Raw genomic sequence first — 22,785 nt, forward strand, 5'->3', positions numbered from 1 at the left:
CATGAGCCTTCCAATGACCATAACAATTATGCAAGTGGGATTTTTAAGTCCAGATAGGGCTACCCAAGCCAGAGCAGCCAAAGGGTAGGGAGCAGATGAAAAGCAATGCACTGCTCCTCCAGGTTGGGGGGAGAGCGACAGTGGGCACAGACCCCAGTGGGGGAGCAGCAGCTGCTCAGCCAGGCTCCCAGATCACATGGAGGCAGCAGCAGCATCTGACCCAGGAAGCTCAATTTCCAGTATGCTTAGCAGAGGGAGAAAGAGAAAACAGCCTCCTTACCTTAGCACTCACCCGAGCCTTCTGGGGGCAGCAGCTAATGAAACCCCTTCCCTACGCTCCCCACATGACAGAGGAAGGATCTTGCCTTCTCCCAAGCTAGAGCAAAACTAGCATGACAGTGCCACAAATAAAGGAGAGCCCTGCAGCTCAGCACCAGCAGATGCTTTCAATATGGGGGCACTTTCCATCCGTCCTGGGTATCCTTATAACGTGCCCTTCCCCCACCTCCTTTGGTCTCCTCTTTCCACGATCAGCCGCTTATATGAAGAGGAAAGACAGCAACGTTTTCTGGAATCCCCCTGTAGGGAAGAAGGCCCTGAAAATGCAAGTTCGACAACGTGGTAATAAATACACGAGAGTCCGATGAGAAGCCCCAGTCCCCTCTCCTCCTTAGTGAAGCACGGACTGAGTCTTGGCCTGCATTTAAAAGTTACGTCGGCATAGCTATAGTGGGTCGGGTGTGAGAAAAAACACACTCTTGACCAATGTAGTTATGCTGGTCAAATAGACATTTAGGATCAGCTTTTTATTACTGTCCAGCAGACAGCACAAACTCAGGAGAGTAAAGCACCCACACAGCCCGGTATAAATGCCATCTCTATCCACAGCCCCGCAAGGAACCAACCACACTCCAGCTCATGGGCTGTATCACCCATTGCACTGAAGCAGCAGCCTGCTGTGACCAGATGGGAGCTTGGCTCCGCTATTCCAGTGCAGAAGTTCACAGAGCTAACTAGGTAAAGAGTTCGTGCGTTAGCCGAGCAAAATGTCAACATTCATGCTAAAGTCAGGGATGCAAAAGAACTGTAATGATTATGTACATTAACTACCTTTCCAAATTGTTTCCCCAGGGAAATGTTTTTTGTACACACACAGACTCACCTAGACACCACATGTCCCTATTTTCCTATAGTCACGGTTCTCATGCTTAGACTCACCTAAACACCACTTGTGGCAAACCCCACATTTAAAAAGGGAATGGTTTTAAAGCTGCTCTCGAACTACTTTTTAAATTACCCAGCCAGGCAGAACCATGGGTAATGTATTAATTCACCTTTTAGTTCACTGTGCTCCTGTGTAGTTTTAAACAAACATCAGGAACCACAAGCACCTCTTCAAGACTCTACATCTGACCTCACTGAGTCAAGCGACTGTTTCTCTCTCTACCTGAGCTGATGGCAGCTTCACTGCTTGTGAGATCACTCGGGGCCAGTTTTTCAAAGATGCCTAAAGATGTAGGTTAGGTGCCTACTTGGATTTTCAAAAGCACCTAACCAGGTAAGGTGCCTAACTGCCATAGGTTTCTTTAGGTGCCTAAATACCTATGGAAATCTGGCCCTTGGACTATAACTCTGTGACCTGCCTGCTACGTGCTTCCTTAACTTTTCCCCTGCATGCCAGCTACAATTCCTCATAGAAATAATGAGCTGGGTGCAGCTAATGCAGCGAGTTCTCCAGTCTCAGCATTCTCACCATCATTCACTGATTCTATGTCATTGGGTTCTAGGTACCTTGGGTGAAACTCGGTACCCCAAGACAAGTAATTGGGGGTCAAAAGGGGCTCTAATGTTTAAACCAGGAACGTACTCTGTGTGACACAGATGCCACTCACTGAGAAGCTATTAACTTGCACTGATGCAGGTTTCACCTGGGAAATAATATACATACACGTGTACACATTTTTATATACGTATCAGGTTAAATCCGGAGCCTGGACATGAACTGTCCAGCTCCATTGGATGTTACAATACAGATTTCCAGCCTGTGCTATGGTGTTGTAAAGATACATTACAGACCTGTCTGCTCTTGCAGCAGTGAGAGCCACAGGTAAATCATATGCCAATCTATGTAAATCTATCTGTGGTATTTCCCCCTCTCCATTTACAGATTTGCTGTCTCTCATACTCTGGTGCTGGAAACACGGGTGACAGTAGGAATGGTGTCGCATCTCACATCCTCTCCATATAGCATCAGACTGGCATTTCCTTTAGGCATAGCGTCAGTGCAACTCCTCAGTTTCCCTAGTCAAGAAAATCTAGTCTCTGGCCCTAGTGAATTATATAATTCAAGTCCCATCTCACCTGCTGTCCCACATCCTGCCAGGCCAGAGAAAAAGGGTGTGGAATGAGCATGGGAAATTTAAGAAATTTTGAGACAAAAAAAAATAAAATCCCAGTTCCCTCCCCACAAATCCCGAACAACTGACGCACCAGCCCCCAAACTTCTTTTTCTTCTTCCGCATTTCCCCTTCACCCTTGCCTGTGCCTCTCCCACACATGAATCTCCACACCACCAATTATTTATAACTGAATTTGTTTGAAAAGCCCTAGAGGAAGAACCAGGACCCGTGCCTATCTCCTGTGGGTTTTCTGATGCCTGATAAGATGCGAGCTCCGACTAAACCCTTTCCCACAGTCAGAGCACTTATAGGGTCTCTCTCCCGTGTGGGCTCGCTGATGCCTGAGGAGTTCGGAACTGTGGCTATAGCTTTTCCAGCAGTCCCCGCATTTGTAGGGTTTCTGTTCCAGGTGGTGTTTCTGATGTTTAACGAGTTTGGAGCTGGTGGCGAAGCCTTCCCCACATTCGGGACAACAGAAAGGTTTCTCTGTCACATGTGTTCCCTGATGTCTGATGAGCTTGGAGCTCACGCTGAAGCTTTTCCCACATTCACCACATTTGTAGGGTCTCTCTCCCGTATGGGATCTCTGGTGTCTGATCAGGTCTGAGCTCATGCCAAAGCTTTTCCCACAGTCAGCGCATTTATAGGGTCTCTCTCCCGTGTGGAGTCTGTGGTGTATAATCAGGGCTGAGCTCCGAATGAACTTTTTCCCGCAGTCGGGGCAGTCATAGGATTTTCTTTCAATATGGACTCTTTGGTGCTTAATGAGGTGTAAGCTCAGATAGAAGCTTTTCCCACAGTCGGGGCATCTATAGGGTTTTTCTCCCGTGTGGATCCTCTGATGCCTGATAAGGTTTGAGCTCAGGTTGAAGCTCTTCCCACAGTCAGGGCATTTATAGGGCCTCTCTCCTGTGTGTGTCCTCTGGTGAGGAATGAGGTACGAGCTGCGGCTGAAGCTTTTCCCACACTGAGGGCATTTGTAGGGTCTCTCTCCCGTGTGCAGTCTCTGGTGTATAATGAGGTCAGAAGTGCGACCAAAGTTTTTCCCACAGTCGGGGCAGCTGTACGGTTTCTCTCCGGTATGAATCATGCGGTGTCTTGTGAAGTTTGAGTAACGACTGAAGCTCTCCCCGCAGTCGGCACAGATAGAGGTTTTCTCCCCTGTATGGATTCTCTGATGTTCAATGAAGCGGCAGCTCCATCGGAAGCTTTTCCCGCAGTCGGGGCATTTATAAGGGTGATTCTCCCGGGCTTCTCCCAGCTCAGGACTCAGGGAAACACCACCTTTATCTCTTCCTGATACTGTCCATTGTGATTCCACTCGCTCAGGATCTTCCTGCTGAGGATTCTCCTCCTCGTTCTCACTCACCATCCCATCACCTGCTGGGACAGAGAATCCAGACATGAGTCCTCCCCTGTGCCGGGGACAGAGAACCTCAGAAAGAGAAATGGAAAAGGGGAGTGCATTTAGTTCTGTCTTGAGTGCAGGGGACTGGACTTGATGACCGATTGAGTCCCCTTCCAGTTCTACAATTCTACGATTGTAAGATTCCATAAAACAAACAAAACTAAAACTGGATGATAAGATCAGTAACCGCAAGTGAATTCCTCAAACCCTTCCCCAGAGAAGGGAGATGAGGGGACCCATTCTGCCTCCACATCCCATCTGGATACTCAGTGGGGAGGGAGCTACTGCTGGGTGTTGGTCAGGATGGGTGGGAGGCCGGGAGCGCCATCTGCCATGAGGGTACGACAGCTGCTGGGGACAATCCTGACTGAACCATGAAAAGGGGGAGCCCACAGGGGCATTGGAAGGTTTGGGAGTGGGTTTAACTTTATCTCTTACCTGCTTGAGGGCCTCTCGGAGTCTCCTTTTCTGAAGAATCCTCAGAGTCCAGGACACAGGGCTCTTCCTCTTGGTCCATGTGGCAGATGGAGTCCGGTTTGGGGATTCTGCTCATCAGAAGGAAATGGGTGAGATCAGGATGGGCTAAGTCTCCATTCAGCATTTCCCACAAGAGAACATCCCATAACGTCACACCCAGCCCTTTTCTCTGCAGGGAGGAGATCTGATCCTCACGGATGGGGAACGTGTTCACGAGACCCTGTGGGAGAGCCTAGTGCCTGCAGGGAGACGTGCCGTGTGTCTCCTGGGGTAAACTCATGGATCTCCAGACACGGGGAACTGATGAGTTAGGCAGAGAGCAGATAATAAGCCGCTTGTCACAACACGGTAAGGGGCCAGCGACCCCAGGGATAGAATCAGGGGCATCAGAGCAGGGGGGAGGGGGCATGGCCCTTCCACTTTTTACTGGGTGAGCGAGGAGGGGCAGGGTGTAGAGAAGAGCAAGCGGGGGATAGTGTCTTGGGGGGAAGAGGCATCGCAGAAGTGGGACCTCAGGAGAAAAGGTGGTGCGAGGGTGGGGCCTCCAGGGGATTGAGGGTGGGGGCAGGGCCACAGTTCAGGCACTGGTGGCTCCCCCACTTTTAGGAAACTTCCACTGCCCCTTGATGGAACCAACCCCAGACAGGGGACACAGGGAGTCACTCTCTTTTGAAACCCTGGGGATGCCCAGATTAACACTGAGTCCTGAGTTTCCATACCAATGGAATGAGGTGTGGAGGTGACCCTCTCTCTCACACAGGGCCTAGCACCTGCAAGTGCTGATCACCCCAGATATCTTAGGAGCAAGGGCTGTAGGATCCTGGAGCTGAAGCTGACCTGCAGAGACCACCCAGATCCTAACACCCAAGGGGACAGGGATACTTACTCTGTGAGGTCACAGTCTCCTAATTCTCCTGCATGATGTCCCTGTAGAGGGCTCTCTAATAGGGTCCAGCAGAGCCCCCTGCCCCTCGGTGAAATACACAGCCACCTCCTCGAAGGTCACCAGTCCCTGAAACAGCCAGAGTCCCCTCTCAGAACCTGCTGCCCCAGCCACAATCCCACCAGCTCACTCACAGGCATCTCTGCTCCAATCTCAACTGCATTATGCTTTTCAATGGCACTTTTCCATCCTGTGACCCCTGGGATAGACTGACCTTCCAGTAATCCCTCTCCCTTCCCACTCAGACCTATTGCTTTCTCCCTGTTGTTATCCCATTGCCGGTGCCCAGTCAGGTATCTATCACTGTCAAAAACACTCTACACTAACAAATGAATTCAGCCTCGTCTTGAGTTCCCAGTGCTGTTGGTTCTCCGGCCTCCTTCCTCAAGAGCTGGGTAGCCACAGAGAGAAATAATTTTTTACTTCATAACATTAGAAGTATCCAGAAGGGTTCCATAGGGGTCTGTCCTAAGTCCAATACTATTCAATATTTTCATTAACAACTTGGCTAATGACGTGGACACTATGCTTATAAAAACTGCAGATGAAACAAGCTGGGAGGGGTTGAGAGCACTTTGGAGGCCAGGATTAGAATTGAAAATGACCTCAATAAATTGCAGAATTGGTGTGAAATCAACAAGATGAAATTAAATAAAGACAAGTGCACCATACTACTCTGAGGAAGGACAAATCAAATGAACAAATACAAAAGGGGGAAGGAATACCTGGCCAGGCATTAGTACTACAGAAAAGCATCCGGGAGCTATAGTGGATCCCAAGCTGAACAGGATGCAACAATGTGAAGCCGTTGTGAAAAAGACTAATATTATTCTTGGGTGAATGAACAGGAGTATCATATGTAAGACGCAGGAACTAACTGTTCCACTCTCCTCTGCACCCGCGAGGCCTCAGCTGGAGTATTGTGTCCAGTTTTTAGCATCGCACCCTCAGAAAGACGTGGACAAATTGAAAAGAGACCATAGGAGAGCAACCTTTCCTCATAGGATAAAAGGTTTAGAAATTACAGGGGGAGGGATAGCTCAGTGGTTTGAGCATTGGCCTGCTAAACCCAGGGTTGAGAGTTCAATCCTTGAGGGGGCCACTTAGGGATCTGGGGAAAAATCAGTACTTGGTCCTGCTAGTGAAGGCAGGGGGCTGGACTTGATGACCTTTCAAGGTCCCTTCCAGTTCTAGGAGATGGGATATCTCCATTTATTTATTTAAAACCTGACCTATGAGGAAAGGTTAAATAACCTGGGCATGTTTAGACATGAGAAAAGAAGACTGAGGGGGGACCTGATAACAGTCTTCAAATATGTTAAGCGTTGTTATAAAAAGGACGGTGATCAGTTATTCTCCATGTTTACTGAAGGTAGGACAAGAAGTAATGGGCTAAATCTGCAGCAAGGGATTTTGAGATTAGATATTCAGAAAACCTTGCTAAACTATAAGGATAGTTAGGTTCTGAATGAGGTTAACTGATGAGTTTGTGGAATCCCCATCACTGGAGGTTTTTAAGAACAGGTTGGATAAACACTTGTCAGGAATGGTAAATGTATAGTTGGGCCTGCATCAACACAGGGGGCTGGAGTAGATGACCTCTCAAGATCACTTCCAGACCTATATTTCTTTGATTCTATGGCTAGTCATTTATTTCTTAGGAGTGGTAAGAGAATCTATCCATTCTGTGGGGTGATCTTTAGTGATATTCAGTGTGATGAAGCAAAGAAACTTCCAACCAGCACAGTAAGGGTTAAAGAAAACCTTTGGGCACAGCTAGCCCCTCCCCACTATACCTGCAACCAATGCCAGGCCTGGAGGGGGGATAAAAAAGAAGGGAGCTTGGCTCAGTTCAGGGCTGACTGGGGAAGAGACAGGAGCTAGTTGTCTCCCTGCCTGAAGAGATGGAGCACTGGCTCCCCAACCAAGGGAGGCTGTGGAGGAATCCCCAGCATGGGAAGTAACTGGCTGAGTGAACCCCAGAGACATTGTGTGGGTCAACCTCACCAGCTTGTGGCTGTCCTGCCTGAAGGAGTCTGGGATGACAGCAAGGTTCTGTCTGCACCCCAGAGGGAATCCTGTGGGAAGCAAGCTGCCTGGTAGATTGGACTAGAGGGGCCATGCCCCAAATGGAATGGGCTGGTAGTAAGTAGCCCAGGACAGTAACTTCTCCCTGCCAGGAGGAACACCAAGCCCACTGTTCAGGGTTTGACATACAGGGCCCTCGGCTGGGACCTGGTGGAGATGGAGGGCCTGGGTGCCCCATCCTCCACCTAGCCTTAAAGGCTGAGGCTACTCAGCCAGCAGGGGGCTGAGATATAGTGGATATAGTGTACTTACATTTTCAAGGTCCCTCACCAAAGGCTCTTAAGTAAACTAAGCTGTCATGGGATAAGAGGGAAGGTTCTCATGGATTGGTAACTGGTTAGAAGACAGGAAACAAAGGGTAGGAATAAATGGTAAGTTTTCAGAATGGAGAGCAGTAAATAGTGGTGTCCCCCAGGGGTCTGTACTGGGACCAGTACTGTTCAACCTATTAACAAATAATCTGGAAAAAGAGGTAAACACTGATGTGGCAAAATTTGCAGATGATACAAAACTACTCAAGATAATTAAGTCTAAAGCAGACTGTGAAGAGCTCCAAAGGAATCTCACAAAACTGGGTGACTGGGCAACAAAATAGCAGATGAAATTCAGTGTTGATAAATGCAAAGTAATGCATATTGGAAAACATTATCTCAACTATACCTATAAAATGAAGGGGTTTGTTAGCTGTTACCACTCAAGAGAGAGATCTTGAAATCATTGAGTGGAGAGAACTATCCACAATGTGCAGCAGCAGTCAAAAAAGCAAACAGGATGTTGGGAATCATTAAGAAAAGGATGGATAATAAGACAGAAAGGATCATATTGTCTCTATATAAATCCATGGTACGCCCGCATCTGGAATACTGCGTGCAGATGTGGTTGCCCCATCTCAAAAAAGGTATATTGGAACTGGAAAAGGTTCAGAAAAGGGGAACAAAAAATATTGGGTGTATGGAACAGCTTCCATATGAGGAGTGATTAATAAGACTGACTTTTCATCTTGAAAAAGAGATGACTGGGGGGAATATGATAGAGGTCTATAAAATCATGACTGGTGTGGAGAAAATAAATAAGGAAGTGTTATTTACTCCTTCTCATAACACAAGAACTAGGGGTCACCCAATGAAATTAATAGGCAGCAGATTTAAAATAAACAAAAGGAAGTATTTTTTCACACAACGCACGGTCAACCTGTGGAACTCTTTGCCAGAGGATGTTGTGAAGGCCAAGACTATAACAGGGTTCAAAAAAGAACTCGATAAGTTAATAGAGGGTAGGTCTATCAATGGATATTAGCCAGGATGGGCAGGGATGGTGTCCCTTGCCTCTGTTTGCCAGAACCTGGGAATGAGCTGCTGGCAATGGATCATTCAGTGATTACCTGTTCTGTTCATTCCCTCTGGGGCACCTGGCATTGGTCATTGTTGGAAGATAGGATACTGGGCTAGATGGACCTTTAGTCTGACCCCAGTATGCCTGTTCTTATGTTCTTATCTAACCACTAGGCTGCCCAGTCATCCAAGCCCTGTTCTAGTCAGTAATAGTATTTTTGTCATAAAAAGCTAGATAACTGATAGACTCAATGTTTTTAATTAGTAATTTAACTACTTACTGTACCAAGCCCTGTTCTAGTCTGTAATAGTATTTTTGTCATAAAAAACTAGATAACTGATAGACTCAATGTTTTTAATTAGTAATTTAACTACTTACTGTACAATTATGGGAAATTACTAAATAATTCACATACTCAGTAGGGCTGTCAAATTATTGTGATTAAAACAATTAATTTCAGTTTTAATTGCACTGTTAATAACAGAATACCAATTTTAATTTATTATAAATATTTTTGGATGTTTTTCTACATTTTCAAAAAATATTGATTTCAATTACAATGCAGAATACTTTATATTTTTTATTAAAAATATTTGCACTGTAAAAAAAAAAGAAAGTGAGTGCAATATACAAGTCAAAGCATGAAGGAGGATATGAATGTTAAGCATATTTGGCACGTAAATACTTTGCAATGCCGGCTAAAAGCGTCACACGAACACCTTTTCTCACTTTCAGGGGACATCGTAAATAAGTAGCAGCCAGCATTATCTCCTGTAAATGAAAACAAACTTGTTTGTCTTGGCGATTGGCTGAACAAGAAGTAGGACTGAGAGGACTTGTAGGCTCTAAAGTTTTACATTGTTGGGTTTTTTTGTGCAGTTATGTAAAAAAATAATTCTTCATTTGTAAGTTGCACTTTCATAAGAGGTTGCACTTCAGTACTTGTATGAGGTGAATTTAAAAATACTATTTCTTTTTTTTTTTTTTTTTTACAGTGCAGGAAATGCTGTACTCTTTGTAATCTATGTTGTAATTGAAATCAATACATTTGAACATGTAGAAAAACATCCAAAAATATTTATAATTTAAATTAGTGTTCTATTGTTTAACAGTACAATTAAAACTGCAATTAATCACGACTAATTTTTTAATCGAGTTAATTTGTTTCAAGTTAATTGCTTGAGTTAACTGCGATTGACAGCCCTAATTCCAATTGACAAGTTTCAGAGTAACAGCCGTGTTAGTCTGTATCCGCAAAAAGAAGAACAGGAGTACTTGTGGCACCTTAGAGACTAACAAATTTATTAGAGCATAAGCTTTCGTGGACTACAACCCACTTCTTCGGATGCATATAGAATGGAACATATAATGAGGAGATATATATACACACATACAGAGAGCATAAACAGGTGGGAGTTGTCTTACCAACTCTGAGAGGCCAATTAATTAAGAGAGAAAAAAAAAAAAAAACCCTTTTGAAGTGATAATCAAGCTAGCCGAGTACAGACAGGGGCTCGTTCACCTGCACATCTACCAATGTGATATATGCCATCATGTGCCAGCAATGCCCCTCTGCCATGTACATTGGCCAAACCGGACAGTCTCTACGCAAAAGAATTAATGGACACAAATCTGACATCAGGAATCAAAATACTCAAAAACCAGTGGGAGAACACTTTAACCTGTCTGGTCATTCAGTGACAGACCTGCGGGTGGCTATATTACAACAGAAAAACTTCAAAAACAGACTCCAAAGAGAGACTGCAGAGCTAGAATTGATATGCAAACTAGACACAATCAACTCCGGTTTGAATAAGGACTGGGAATGGCTGAGCCATTACAAACGTTGACTCTATCTCCCCTTGTAAGTATTCTCACACTTCTTATCACACTGTCTGTACTCGGCTAGCTTGATTATCACTTCAAAAGTTTTTTTTTTTTTTTTTTCCTCTTAATTAATTGGCCTCTCAGAGTTGGTAAGACAACTCCCACCTGTTTATGCTCTCTGTATGTGTGTATATATATCTCCTCATTATATGTTCCATTCTATATGCATCCGAAGAAGTGGGCTGTAGTCCACGAAAGCTTATGCTCTAATAAATTTGTTAATTCCAATTGAGTTATTTTATAATTACATGGTAAAAATGAGAAAGTCAGCAATTTTTCAGTAATTGTGTACTGTGGCACTTTTGTACTTTTATGTCTAATTGTGTAAGCAAGTAGTTTTTAAATGAGGTAAAACTTGGGGGTACACAAGACAAACCAGACTCCTGAAGGGGGTACAGTGATCTGGAAAGGTTGAGAGCCACTGCTGTAGGCCTTAGCGAGTGTAAACCATTAGCACAGGTCATACTTTAAGATACTATGGATAATACCAACCCATCTAAATTAAAAAGGTTTATACAAAAGATGTAAAGGGCTGTGACTGAAACCAAGAATTGCCAGGGGAGGAGAACACACAGCTACATGTTTTACAACAGGGATCAGAACAGGAACAACTGGAACTAGTCTGTTCCACTCAAAAGATTTCTCTGCCCTAGCCAGGATCTCCAATCCTGTCACTGTCTGGGCAGACATCGGCACCTGCATGGAACACCACTCCATTCAAACACTACAGCCCTCCGGAAAGTGTAATTCTGGTTGTAAGTGCATGGAATAATTTCTGCTCCTTTCACTCTCATCCCTCAGAAATTGTTTGCCATGGGTCAAGGCAAGGGTGGGGGATGCAATTTCTAAGGTATTTGTGACACCCTTCACATAACGCAGCCCCCACCTTTCCTCGGCCATGGTCTGAGGGATGCAAATTCTGAAGGATGAACTATTTCAGAAATTGCTTCTCCCACCTGCTTTCCACCGTGGTGCGGAAAGATGTTGTCTCATTTTTGGCTGGTGTCTTTGGCTCATCAGAAAGTCCTTCCCCTCCCGAACGAAGAGAGAATTTGGTATCCACTATTCAGCTCTAAAAGTTGTAAGAACTCACTTATTTTTTAGAAAATATTCCACCATATTTAAACCATCTCTTTGAGCCCAGTTATATTCCAGGGGATCCTTTTAAACCCTGGCACCTCTCCTAAGTCTCACAGGGCTCAACTCAGTCAGCAACCTTGTCCATTGTTATTGACATAAATGGGCAAATGATTCTCAATCTGAGAGGAAACTGAGGTAAGGACTTAGAGCAAACTAAAAGTTCTTGCAGTTTTAAAGGGGGATGAGAAACAAAAACAATCAGGGGATTTTATATCAATTAGATAAATACAAAGTATTTCCCACCTGTTGCCAGTCACACAGGGAGCCCCACATGATGCTACTTTAACAGGAATATGGAGGGGATGGAAGAGCCAGAATATTCCAGAAATGTCCATCCCCTGTTGCTGGCAAAGAATAGCTAATATGTTCCCAGAAGCAGCCATGGGCTCAGAACTGGGGGAATGAAAACCCCCTCAGAGACTATTTGTCCTGAACTTTTAGGACCTCTCAGGGTGAGAGTGGTCATGAGAACATGAGGGGTCAATATACAGGAATATAGGATTGTTATAAGTGATGGAGGTTTTCAGCCACAATAAAACAATCCATCAGGGTCTGGCCAGCTGTCTTGTTAACAGCTGGGATGCATCATACACCCCAATGGGGAAGTACCTGGCTTTGATGTTTATTAAATATTGAGCCAGTTGTTTTCATCAGGAAACATGTCAATTTTAGGACGTAAAAGGGGAAATGATTCTCAAATGTGAGGGGGAAAGTTGATCAATGGGGAGTTTAACTCTCCCCCACCCCTCTATACCCCAACAAGGTGGTGCCACAGGACAAGAGTTTCTCTCCAAAACAAGAAATTGCTTCTGTTGAAAAAGGTGGAAAAGTACTAAATCTGAGGACGTTTTATAGCACTACTTGTAAATTAGATGGAAAATAGAAAATCAATGAAGATTTTGAAAGAAGGGGCAAAATCTACAGGGGTTTTATATCAATGTTCAATAGCTAGAGAGGAAAATGGGTGAAATCAGAGATAATTTGAAATCCATATTAGAGGATTGGATTAGATAGAAAGTGGCACCGCATGAGGAGATTTTCGATCAGTGTTTGATACAGGTATCAAAATGCTTGGTACAAGTGTTTGATACCTGACACAAAATCTGAGGAGACAGAATATTAGTAACAGAAAATGAGAAAGTATCCGCATCAGCCACAGACATTCGCTCTTCATGGCCTCTGTTTTGGCCTGCCATGCCCTGTCATTGACAGAGAACAGCCAGTCACCCCATTCCCACTCCAGAGCTGTCTGCATGTCAATACGGAGGGGAACGAGTCCCATACCGTTCATCTGTCACAAGTGTTTGAGACCCTTTGGGGTGAAAGCAGCGATGGGAACGTGAGGGGGTTAATCCGGCGGGATTATTATAAGCAATGGGAATTTGTGGCAACTCTAGGAACTGGGATCAGGGACCCAGACAGGCACAGAACAGCCCCCTGTGAAAGGATCACCTATAACCCCTCATTCTGCTCTAAAGCAGTCTGCAAAGGGGAGGAAAATTTGATTCTCAGATGTGAGGGGGAAAGTTGATCACTGGGGAGTTCAACCCTTGGCCTTGTTCCCCATGTCTGTGCCCGACGAGGGATTTAATCACACCCCTCATATTCCCCATCTGTGGTAACGCCTTGGTTTCCTCCAAAATCAGGAGAAGCTGCTGCACTTCACAAGGGTGATTAGAAAAATAAAAATCAAAGGGTTTTATATCAATATTGGATGATGAGAGACAAAATTGAAAACTGTGAGGGAATTTTATCATAATATATTTATTATAATGAGAGAGAAAGGAGCAAAATCAAAGGGGAAATGTATATCCTATTTGATAATTAGGTCAAAAAGGGGCAAGATCTGAGAGGCTTTTATATAAATATTTGATAATTAGTGTGGGGGGGGAGGCTAAAGCAAAGCAGAATTTATATTAGTATTTGATAATTAGTACTTGATAATCAAGACTAAAAAAAATTAAATGGAGCAGTTTTCTATCAAAAATGCAGATTTGTCAAAATCAAAATGTTTTCTGGGAATGTGTCAATTTCAATGTTTTTGTTTCATTTCAATAATATTGAAACATTTTGTTCCAGATTTTTCATTTCAACCCATTTAGATTTTTATATTTGATTGAGATACTAATGGTAACATATTATATTTCACATAGGTGTCATTTTTAATATTTTAACTGGGCCAACGTGTCAGGCTCTACTTGAATTCTCCAGTTGATCAATTCCAAATGTCCAGGTAATGTTCTAGTCATCTGTGGGCAGAAGAACCCTATTATTAATTTTGGTGAAAACTGAAAAAAATGGAAGGGGAAAAGCTGAGGACCTGTGGAGCCCCTTTTCCCTGGTTAGCACAGCCACAGAGATTCAAGCACCTCTGTAATTGTCTGTCTGATGGTGGGCATTATCACCCTCCAGCATAACAATACACCATCTCATCTCTGCCCCTCCAGCCATAGTGTTTAACATGTCAACACCCTGAATGACAAACAAGGGAGGGGAGGAAGGAGGGAACTAGGGGGGATTAGGGGCATGCAAACAGCCCAGGTGGTGGGATGGGGGGGGGGTAATGGGGCACACAGAACCATTAGCGGGGGGGACATTGGGGATCCAGGTATGGGAGGAAAGCAGGGCATGAGGGAAGGGGGTGCACATGCAGCTGTTGGCCTGAAGGGGGGGAATTGTGGACCCGGGTAAGGGAGAAGGGAATTGGGGGGGGGGGGGAGATTGGGAGACCCTGGTATGAGGGGGATGGGGAAGAGCCCCAGCCATGAGGGAGGGGATGGAGGGTGTTGCAGGGAGCTCCTGAAATAGAGACGGATGGGAGGGTGGCAGGCAATGAGCTGGTAGGTATGTGGGGGGAATATGGAGAGTTTCAGGGAGCCCAGCTTGTGCAATGAGCTCAGTCTACAAAAGCTGTAAAGGAGTTACATGAGAAGATAAGAATGGCCAGACAACTGAGTCAGACCAGAGGTCCATCTAGCCCAATATCCTGTATTCCAACAGTGGCCAATGCCAGGTGCCCCAGAGAGAATGAACAGAACAGGTCATCATGAATTGTAATGGAGGTAGGTTTGCAGTTGGTATGGTGCTGATTTATTTAAAAATGTAGGATAGTGTGTGCAGTTTTAATGGGATGCTCAGGGATGCTGGACAGAGCTGAGGCTGCAATATCTGCTGGTTGTTGCTATGCAGAGCTATAATTTCCTTCTTGCAAACATGTACCCGTTTAACTTTCTGCACATGTTATTCCTGCTGAAATCAATATGATTACTCAGATGCTTGAAGTGAAGTGTCTGCAAGATGAAGACTCATATTTGTAGTAATGGGAATATGAACTTTGAGGAGCATTTGCCTGGGGGTTGCATATAGGTTAACAAAGTAAACTTCATTATAATGTAGTTGTTTTATTTTTGAATGTACGTGGATTTGCTTTTCAGACTGATCCAGAGGTGCTGTTAATGTGTAAATGATTTATTAAATTTTTCATAAAGCATTTTGAGTCCGGTTTATTTTCTGAGAATATAAAAGACTTGTATTCACTTGGGGGTCAGTAAAGTTTATTAGGGAGGTACCCAAGGGGATTGTGTTGAAATATTCAATTCTGTGCACTTGGGGAGAACAGTGGGCCAAGTTTTCCAAGAGGCTACTTACTTTGCTTTCCTTAATTGATGGGTCCCTAGCCTGAAACATCTTGGGCCTCTTTTCAGAAATGCTGAGCTGCAACAACTCCTAATGAAATCAATGGCAATTCAATACCCCCTGAGAATCAGGCCTGTGGTGTCACAAGTCAGACACCCCAAAACTGAGGCATTCAAAGTCAGTGGCCACTTCTGAAATGAGTGCAAACCCAGAACAGTTAAATCATCAAGTGATCCATCCCCTGTTGCACCTATCTGGGTCAAATAATTTGGTCTCTGATAAATCTCTAAATTAAGGAATACAAAATTTTAAAAAGAAGAACAGGAGTACTTGTGGCACCTTAGAGACTAACAAATTTATTAGAGCATAAGCAGGTTAAAGTCTCTACGCAAAAGAATTAATGGACACAAATCTGACATCAGGAATCAAAATACTCAAAAACCAGTGGGAGAACACTTTAACCTGTCTGGTCATTCAGTGACAGACCTGCGGGTGGCTATATTACAACAGAAAAACTTCAAAAACAGACTCCAACGAGAGACTGCTGAGCTAGAATTGATATGCAAACTAGACACAATCAACTCCGGTTTGAATAAGGACTGGGAATGGCTGAGCCATTACAAACATTGACTCTATCTCCCCTTGTAAGTATTCTCACACTTCTTATCAAACTGTCTGCATCCGAAGAAGTGGGCTGTAGTCCACGAAAGCTTATGCTCTAATAAATTTGTTAGTCTCTAAGGTGCCACAAGTACTCCTGTTCTTCTTTTTGTCTGTACTCGGCTAGCTTGATTATCACTTCAAAAGTTTTTTTTTTTTCTCTCTTAATTAATTGGCCTCTCAGAGTTGGTAAGACAACTCCCACCTGTTTATGCTCTCTGTATGTGTGTATATATATCTCCTCAATATATGTTCCATTCTATATGCATCTGAAGAAGTGGGCTGTAGTCCACGAAAGCTTATGCTCTAATAAATTTGTTAGTCTCTAAGGTGCCACAAGTACTCCTGTTCTTCTTTTTGCGGATACAGACTAACACGGCTGCTACTCTGAAACCTGACAAAATTTTAAGTATCAGAGGGGTAGCCGTGTTAGTCTGGATCTATAAAAAGCAACAGAGAGTCATGTGGCACCTTTAGTCTTAAAGGTGCCACAAGACTCTCTGTTGCTTTTTTACAGATTCAGACTAACACGGCTACCTCTCTGATACTTGACACCATGCAAGGCACTGCATTTAGCCGTATGAAATGGAAATCTATCAACCTCATGAAGAAACTTGCACAAGTACAGACAGATATCATCTTCCTTTCCAAATGCAAACGGAAGGACATCTGTTAGTCTTAAAGGTGCCACAGGACTCTCTGTTACAAAATTTTAAAGCACCTAAGTTACTCAGGAGGCAAGTCCTATTGACTTTCAATGGGATTTAAGATCTTAAATCACTGAGACACTAATTTGACCCAATCAGACTAATAAATAAATTGCTGATGGGGAAGGGGAAAGCACTAACATAAGGAGTTAATATGTATCCATTTTTGTATTAAATTTGAAAGACCTTTTCTACTCTGCAAAAAAAAAAAAAAATTTAATGCCATTATAAAGTTGTGTGATTGTATAAAAATATAAACAACTGTTTTAATGGACTTTTTTGAAGCACAAATATTCTAAAAATAGCTTGATGTTCAGCATGGCCTGACCCTCGATGTGGCTAGAACCCTCCATATGGAATAATCATAAGCACATAAGAATGGCCATAGTGGGTCAGACCAATGGTTCATCTATCCCAGTAGCTTGTCTTCCAACAGTGGCTAATACCAGGTGCCTCAGAGGGAACGAACAGAACAGTGATTACCTGTGATTATCAAGTCATCCATCCCCTGTTGCCCATTCCCAGCTTCTGACAAACTTGAAAGCATGGTTTTGCATCCCGGCCCATCCTGGCTAATAGCCGTTGATGGACCTATCCTCCATGAACTTATCTAGTTCTTTTTTGAACCCTGTTATATAGTCTTGGCCTTCACAACATCCTCTGACAAGAAGTTCCACAGGTGGACTGTGCATTGTGTGAAGAAATACTTCCTTTTGTTTGTTTTAAACCTGCTGCCTATTAAAATCAATTTGCTCAGATTAGCAAAAATATTGAGGACTCCTTCTAAGTGATACGCATGTATCATTTCAGGAGGTGTCTGTCACATTATCACAAGGAGAAGAGTTTCTTTGGAAATGTTCATAGAAACACACACAGCCCTAGTCCTTTTACACCTGTCAAACTCCTGGAGCAAACACATCCTTGTCAGCCCTTTAATACTGGGGATGTTTACCCCATCCCCGCAGAGTCTGAGGGAACCCCACAACTTGTCTCCGGGAGGTTTGCAAGGGGGCTAGACTATTAAATGATGAATGAACCCCACCGCTCCCCTCTTTTTGTTAGTTCCCTATGTGCACAAAGACTGTTCAATCTATCACCTTTCACACCTCACCACCTCCACCTCTGTCTCCTTTTTCCCCTCTTCCTTCCTCGCAGCACCTCTGGGAACTGTTCTTGGCCCCCTGCAGCCGCTCTTCTCACCTGAACCTCCAGTCTGCATCCTGGAAGGCAAGAGCAGCCGCTTCATTGTTGCTAGTGCAGCTCAGATCCCCGTCCCACAGGTGCATTGATAACAAAGGGGACAGATTATTTCCCAGGGGCTGCAAGAGCTGAGACTCCCGGGACCCTTTGTGCAGAGTCACTTTCCTGCCCAGCCCCAGCCAGCACTTTCCCCCATGTCTCTCTCAATTACCTTCAGTCTCCGGCTCAGGAGTTGGAGCCAGGGGCTGGTTCCAACCACCGGAGAAAGTCCCCCCTGGCTGGGCACAGAGGGGGGCTAGTGCAGGTCTAGCTGCACTAGCCCTCTGGGGCGCAGCAGCGGCTCATCCCGGGCTCCCGACTCGCAGGGGCATCTTGGACCTGCATAGTTTATATGATCCCTTTGTTCTTTATAACCCCCCAGCCCTTCTTATTCCCCTCCTCTCTGCTGCTCCAGCCCCTTCCTGTGCCCCTCGATACCAACCCGCGCTGCAACAACTCCCAGGGACCGAGGACTTCCTCAGTCTGCAACCTAGAAATAGAACCCAGGCGTCCTGACTCCCAGGTCCCAGCCCCCTCCCCGTTCCTATCCCACTCCTGCTCTCCCCCTCACAGCCTGGGATCAGAGAGCTCCATTCACCGGGTGTCACAAACTCCCCTGCCACAGGGTGCCGGAGGCACCAGCCAATCCCCCCCAGGAGTGGAGCCGCCCGCTCCATGTCCCACCGCAGCATCCCCTTCCCCCCAGGCCAAGGAGTCCTTTGTATTGGCAGAGGAGTCATGGCCCAGTGGCTGGGGGCCCAGTGGCTGGGAACCCAGCCTGGAGCATGCAGGAAGTGCACACCGGCCCTGGGGGCCTGCTGGGGCATTGCAGTAGCCTGGGCTGTGGGGCAGGTGCAAGTGTCAGAATCCGAAATTGCTCCTTTGCTGTCACTGAGCAGGCTGGATGGAGCTGAGCTGTGCTCAGTAACATCTGCTGAAACCGCTGGATTGGGATTTACAAAGGGGGGGGGGGGGAGATGCACTACCAGACAGGGAACCCTAGGATAGGGAGGGTGGGGTGAGCCATGTACAGTGGTTGTCAAAATAGGCGTGGACTGGCAGAGGGGCTTGTGTTCCTCACTGGATGGTCCAATTCAGCACCCTCTCCCCAGGGTCATGGTGTTAAAGGTGCAGTGTGGCCCAAAGCCCAGATACAGCAGCTCTTCTCTATCTGAACTGATGTACTGAGCTGCCAAAAGAGACTGGATACAGGAGAATATTTTACACACAGATACCATCCTAAAAATGTTCGTCGTCTCATACATGCAAGGAATTCTTTTAAATATGGTGTTTAAAAGAATTCCTTGTCAGTTTATGTAGATGGAATGTGCCAACGCATATAGCCTCATAGTAGCTCACAGATTTGTCTTATCTGTGGTTCTACTCCATTTCCTGTAATCCTCTGGAAATGTCTTTTCACTCCATTTATTTTTAAAACACTATTTTTATGACTCATTGCCCTTAGCACATCATCATTTACTTTGTTTAACGGTGAACAGATAGATGGCGGGCTACTTAATGTATAGTTTTAATAGCATACGAACATAGACAATAATAATGAATGCTAGTGGATAAGAAATCATATGCATAGTGTTTTGTAATATAAAATATCCTATTATTATTGTTATTTTGTAATTTACAATTGTTATTTCAATTTTTTGTTTTTGTTTTTATTTTCTCTATAGCATGCATTTATTCGTTGTTATTATGTAACGTCAGGGGTGTCTGATTTCCTGAGTTGCCATCAAAACTTCTTCTATTTCTTTGGATCTACCAATTAGGACAGATTTCCTTAATCATTATTTTGCCTCTCTCCAGCACTCAGGTAACTTCCAACATAGACAAAGCCTTATTCCCAGATAGGAGTATCCGCCCAGGTAGTTATTCCTGTATAACAATGTCATTACTGGTATAGTTATACCAGTATGATTCCCCCATACAGAAAAGCCCTGAGACTCATGCAGCATGAAGTTATAATAGATGTTAAATGCATCATTATATTCTTAATGAGATCTTAATTATGACACTACTAGTCTGTATGGCCACTAAATCTCCTTCACCATCTGAGGTATTTGCACATGAATGTCTACAGCCCTTCGTTTGTGTCTTTTGTGGGAGAGTCCTGGAAAAAGAGCTAAAGCTCTTTAAACTTCCCCTCCCTTCCCTTTTGTTAGAGAGGATGTTTTATCAGGGGCAATTTTGGCCCAATAATATTATAATAAATGGTTTAAAGTTACCATTTCAGGACATCTAGTTTTGTCTCTCTGCTCTTCTCTGGTCAGCACAACTTTCATGATCAGGATGATGAAGGCCCAGTAGTGTTATGGTAGATCCTGGTGTGCAAGCAAAGGGTGGTTGCAGCCATCCGGTGATGCTCACCTATTGCAATTTACCCACCCTACCTAGCTGTACAGTGACTCCCTCACCCATAAGCAATATATATAAAGGGGCATCACCCTCTTTAGCCCATTATTCCAGGTTTGGTGATCTCAGCTGTAAAGATTGCCTCTGCTGTGGTTCTAGGATTAATTCATAAGAATATAAGAACAGCCATACTGGGTCAGACCAAAGGTCCATGTAGCCCAGTATCCTGTCCTCCAACAGTGGCCAATGCCAGGTGCCCCAGAGGGAATGAACAGAACAGGTAATCATCAAGTGATCCATCCCCTGTCACTCATTCCCAGCTTCTGGCAAATGGAGGCTAGGGACACCATCCCTGCCCTTGCTGGCTAATAGTCATTGATGGACCTATCCTCCATGAATGTATCTAGTTCTTTTTTGAACCCTGTTATAGTCTTGGCCTTCACAACATCCTCTGGCAAGGAGTTCCACAGGTTGACTATGCCTTATGTGGAAAAAATACTTCCTTTTGTTTGTTTGAAACCTGCTGCCTATTTCATTTGATGGCCCTTAGTTCTTGTGTTATGAGAAAGAGTAAATAATACTTCCTTATTTACTTTCTCCACACCAGTCATGATTTTATAGACCTCTATCATATCCCCCCTTAGTCGTCTCTTTTCCAAGCTGAAAAGTCCCAGTCTTATTAATCTCTCCTCATACGGCAGCTGTTCCATACCCCTAATCATTCTTGTTGCCATTTTCTGAACCTTTTCCAAGTCCAATATATCTTTTTTGAGATGGGTGACCACATCTGCATGCAGTATTCAAGATGTGGGCATACCATGGCTTTATATATGGAGATATATCTATCTCATACAACTGGAAGGGACTCTGAAATGTCATCGAATCCAGCCCCCTGCCTTCACTAGCAAGACCAAGTACTGATTTTTTTGCCCCAGATTCCCTAAGTGGCCTCCTCAAGGATTGAACTCACAACCCTGGGTATAGCAAGCCAATACTCAAACCACTGAGTTTCAAGGACCTTCAGGAAATCATGGATCAGCAGAAACTAAAAAATGTATCAAGTGTCAAAGCTCAACCCTTCTTTGGTATCAGAGACACCACATGGGAGAGACTCCCTCTATTAAGAACATATGGACAGACTGGGTCAGACCAATGGCCATCTGCCCAGTATCCTGTCTTCCAACAGTGGCCAATGTCAGATGCCCCAGAGGGAATGAACAGAGCAGGGCAATTATCAAGTGATCCATCATCTGTCATCTAGTCTCAGCTGTCCTGGCAGTTAGAGGTGTAGGGACATTCAGTGTATGAGGTTGTGCCATTGATGGACCTATCCTCCAAGAACTTAATTCTTTTTTTTTAACCCAATTATACTTTTGGCCTTCACAACATCCCCTGGCAACAAGTTCCAAGGGTTGCCTATGTGTTGTGTGAAGACTGTGTGTTGTGTGTTTGTTTGTTTTAAACATTCAGCCTATTAATTTCATTGGGTGACCCCTACTTCTTGTGTTATGAGAAGGGGTAAATAACACTTCCTTATTTGCTTTCTCCACACCAGTCATGATTCTATAGACCTCTATCATATTACCCCTTAGACGCCTCTTTTCCAAGCTGAACAGTCCGTGTTTTACTAATCTCTTCTCATATGGAAGCTGTTCCATACCCCTAATAATTTCTGTTGCCCTTCTCTGTACCTTTTCCAATTCTAATATATCTCTTTTGAGATGGGGCTACCAGAATTACACACCATATTCAAGCTGTGGGCATATCATGGATTTATATAGTGGTATTAGGATATTTTCTATCCCTTTTCTAATGGTTCCTGGACTGTGGGGAAAGCATCAATCAGAGCTCAAACTTTACTAGCTATAATAAAATCCACAGTAGAGCAAGAGAGGATCAGATAGACCTGTAACTGTGCACATGCCCAGAGGTGGAAACATGGGCACCACGGTAATATTTAGTGAAAAAACTTAGGGGCCAATCGAGTTTAGGTGCCTATAGAGTTACAGCTTCCCATTGCGAGAACCTTTCACCACTGCCTCCCCTATGACAGAGCTGCACACCATGGTGAGAAATGCAGATGCAGCCTACCTTTCACTGCAGTGTGTAGCAATATGCATAGTACCTGTACTCTACATGCCACCATAAGTGTAAACAGAGCCTCAATTGTCTTGTTTCTTCTGTTTCCTTTCTTGGATGAGATGAGATGAAAAGGCTCAGTTCAGATGAGAGTGCTAAGAGCTGGTATTTCAACTCAGAGAGATTTGACTTACCAAATTTCAGGCCAATCTGGCTATTTTTATTTATTTTAGAGAAGGGGCAAAAATGGGAATTATACACACTCAGTGGCTTTGTAAAGTGTAACCTATAAACCCTTATAAAGAGACTTTGCTGGCGGCCCCATCTTGCCCCATTAAAGAAATATGTTTACTCAGGTTCTCACTAGATAAAGAGCTCTGGATTCTGGGGAACTCAGTTCATTTTATTCCTCCTTATTCAAGGCAA

At 44.3% G+C, this 22,785-nt stretch overlaps 1 protein-coding gene across 4 annotated transcripts; it reads right to left on the reverse strand.

Moving 5' to 3' along the window:
* Positions 1 to 1,947: 1,947 nt before the first annotated feature.
* On the reverse strand, positions 1,948 to 18,295 carry LOC128848314 (zinc finger and SCAN domain-containing protein 2-like). Of its 4 annotated transcripts, none has more exons than XM_054048258.1 (4): positions 18,089 to 18,295; positions 5,171 to 5,296; positions 4,246 to 4,352; positions 1,948 to 3,782 (listed from the first exon to the last, which is right to left on the reverse strand). In XM_054048258.1, exons 3-4 carry the CDS (start codon positions 4,322 to 4,324, stop codon positions 2,632 to 2,634), a joined length of 1,230 nt encoding a protein of 409 aa, XP_053904233.1. In that variant the 5' UTR covers positions 4,325 to 4,352; positions 5,171 to 5,296; positions 18,089 to 18,295; the 3' UTR covers positions 1,948 to 2,631. The 4 variants fall into 4 exon arrangements, with proteins under 4 accessions (XP_053904233.1, XP_053904236.1, XP_053904232.1 ...); XM_054048261.1 differs by having other exon boundaries at positions 1,948 to 3,779; positions 17,878 to 18,295; XM_054048257.1 differs by having other exon boundaries at positions 17,878 to 18,295.
* Positions 18,296 to 22,785: the final 4,490 nt, after the last annotated feature.

This window comes from Malaclemys terrapin, chromosome 13 (genome assembly GCF_027887155.1).
Source record: "Malaclemys terrapin pileata isolate rMalTer1 chromosome 13, rMalTer1.hap1, whole genome shotgun sequence".
Lineage (NCBI taxonomy): Eukaryota > Metazoa > Chordata > Testudines > Emydidae > Malaclemys > Malaclemys terrapin.

Excerpts from the sequence above, each read along its gene's own strand:
- LOC128848314 (XM_054048260.1), bottom strand. The coding sequence starts at position 4,324 with ATGGACCAAGAGGAAGAGCCCTGTGTCCTGGACTCTGAGGATTCTTCA. Across the intron at positions 3,783-4,245 it reads TCCGAGAGGCCCTCAAGCAG|CAGGTGATGGGATGGTGAGT; the intron begins GTAAGAGATAAA and ends TCTCTGTCCCAG.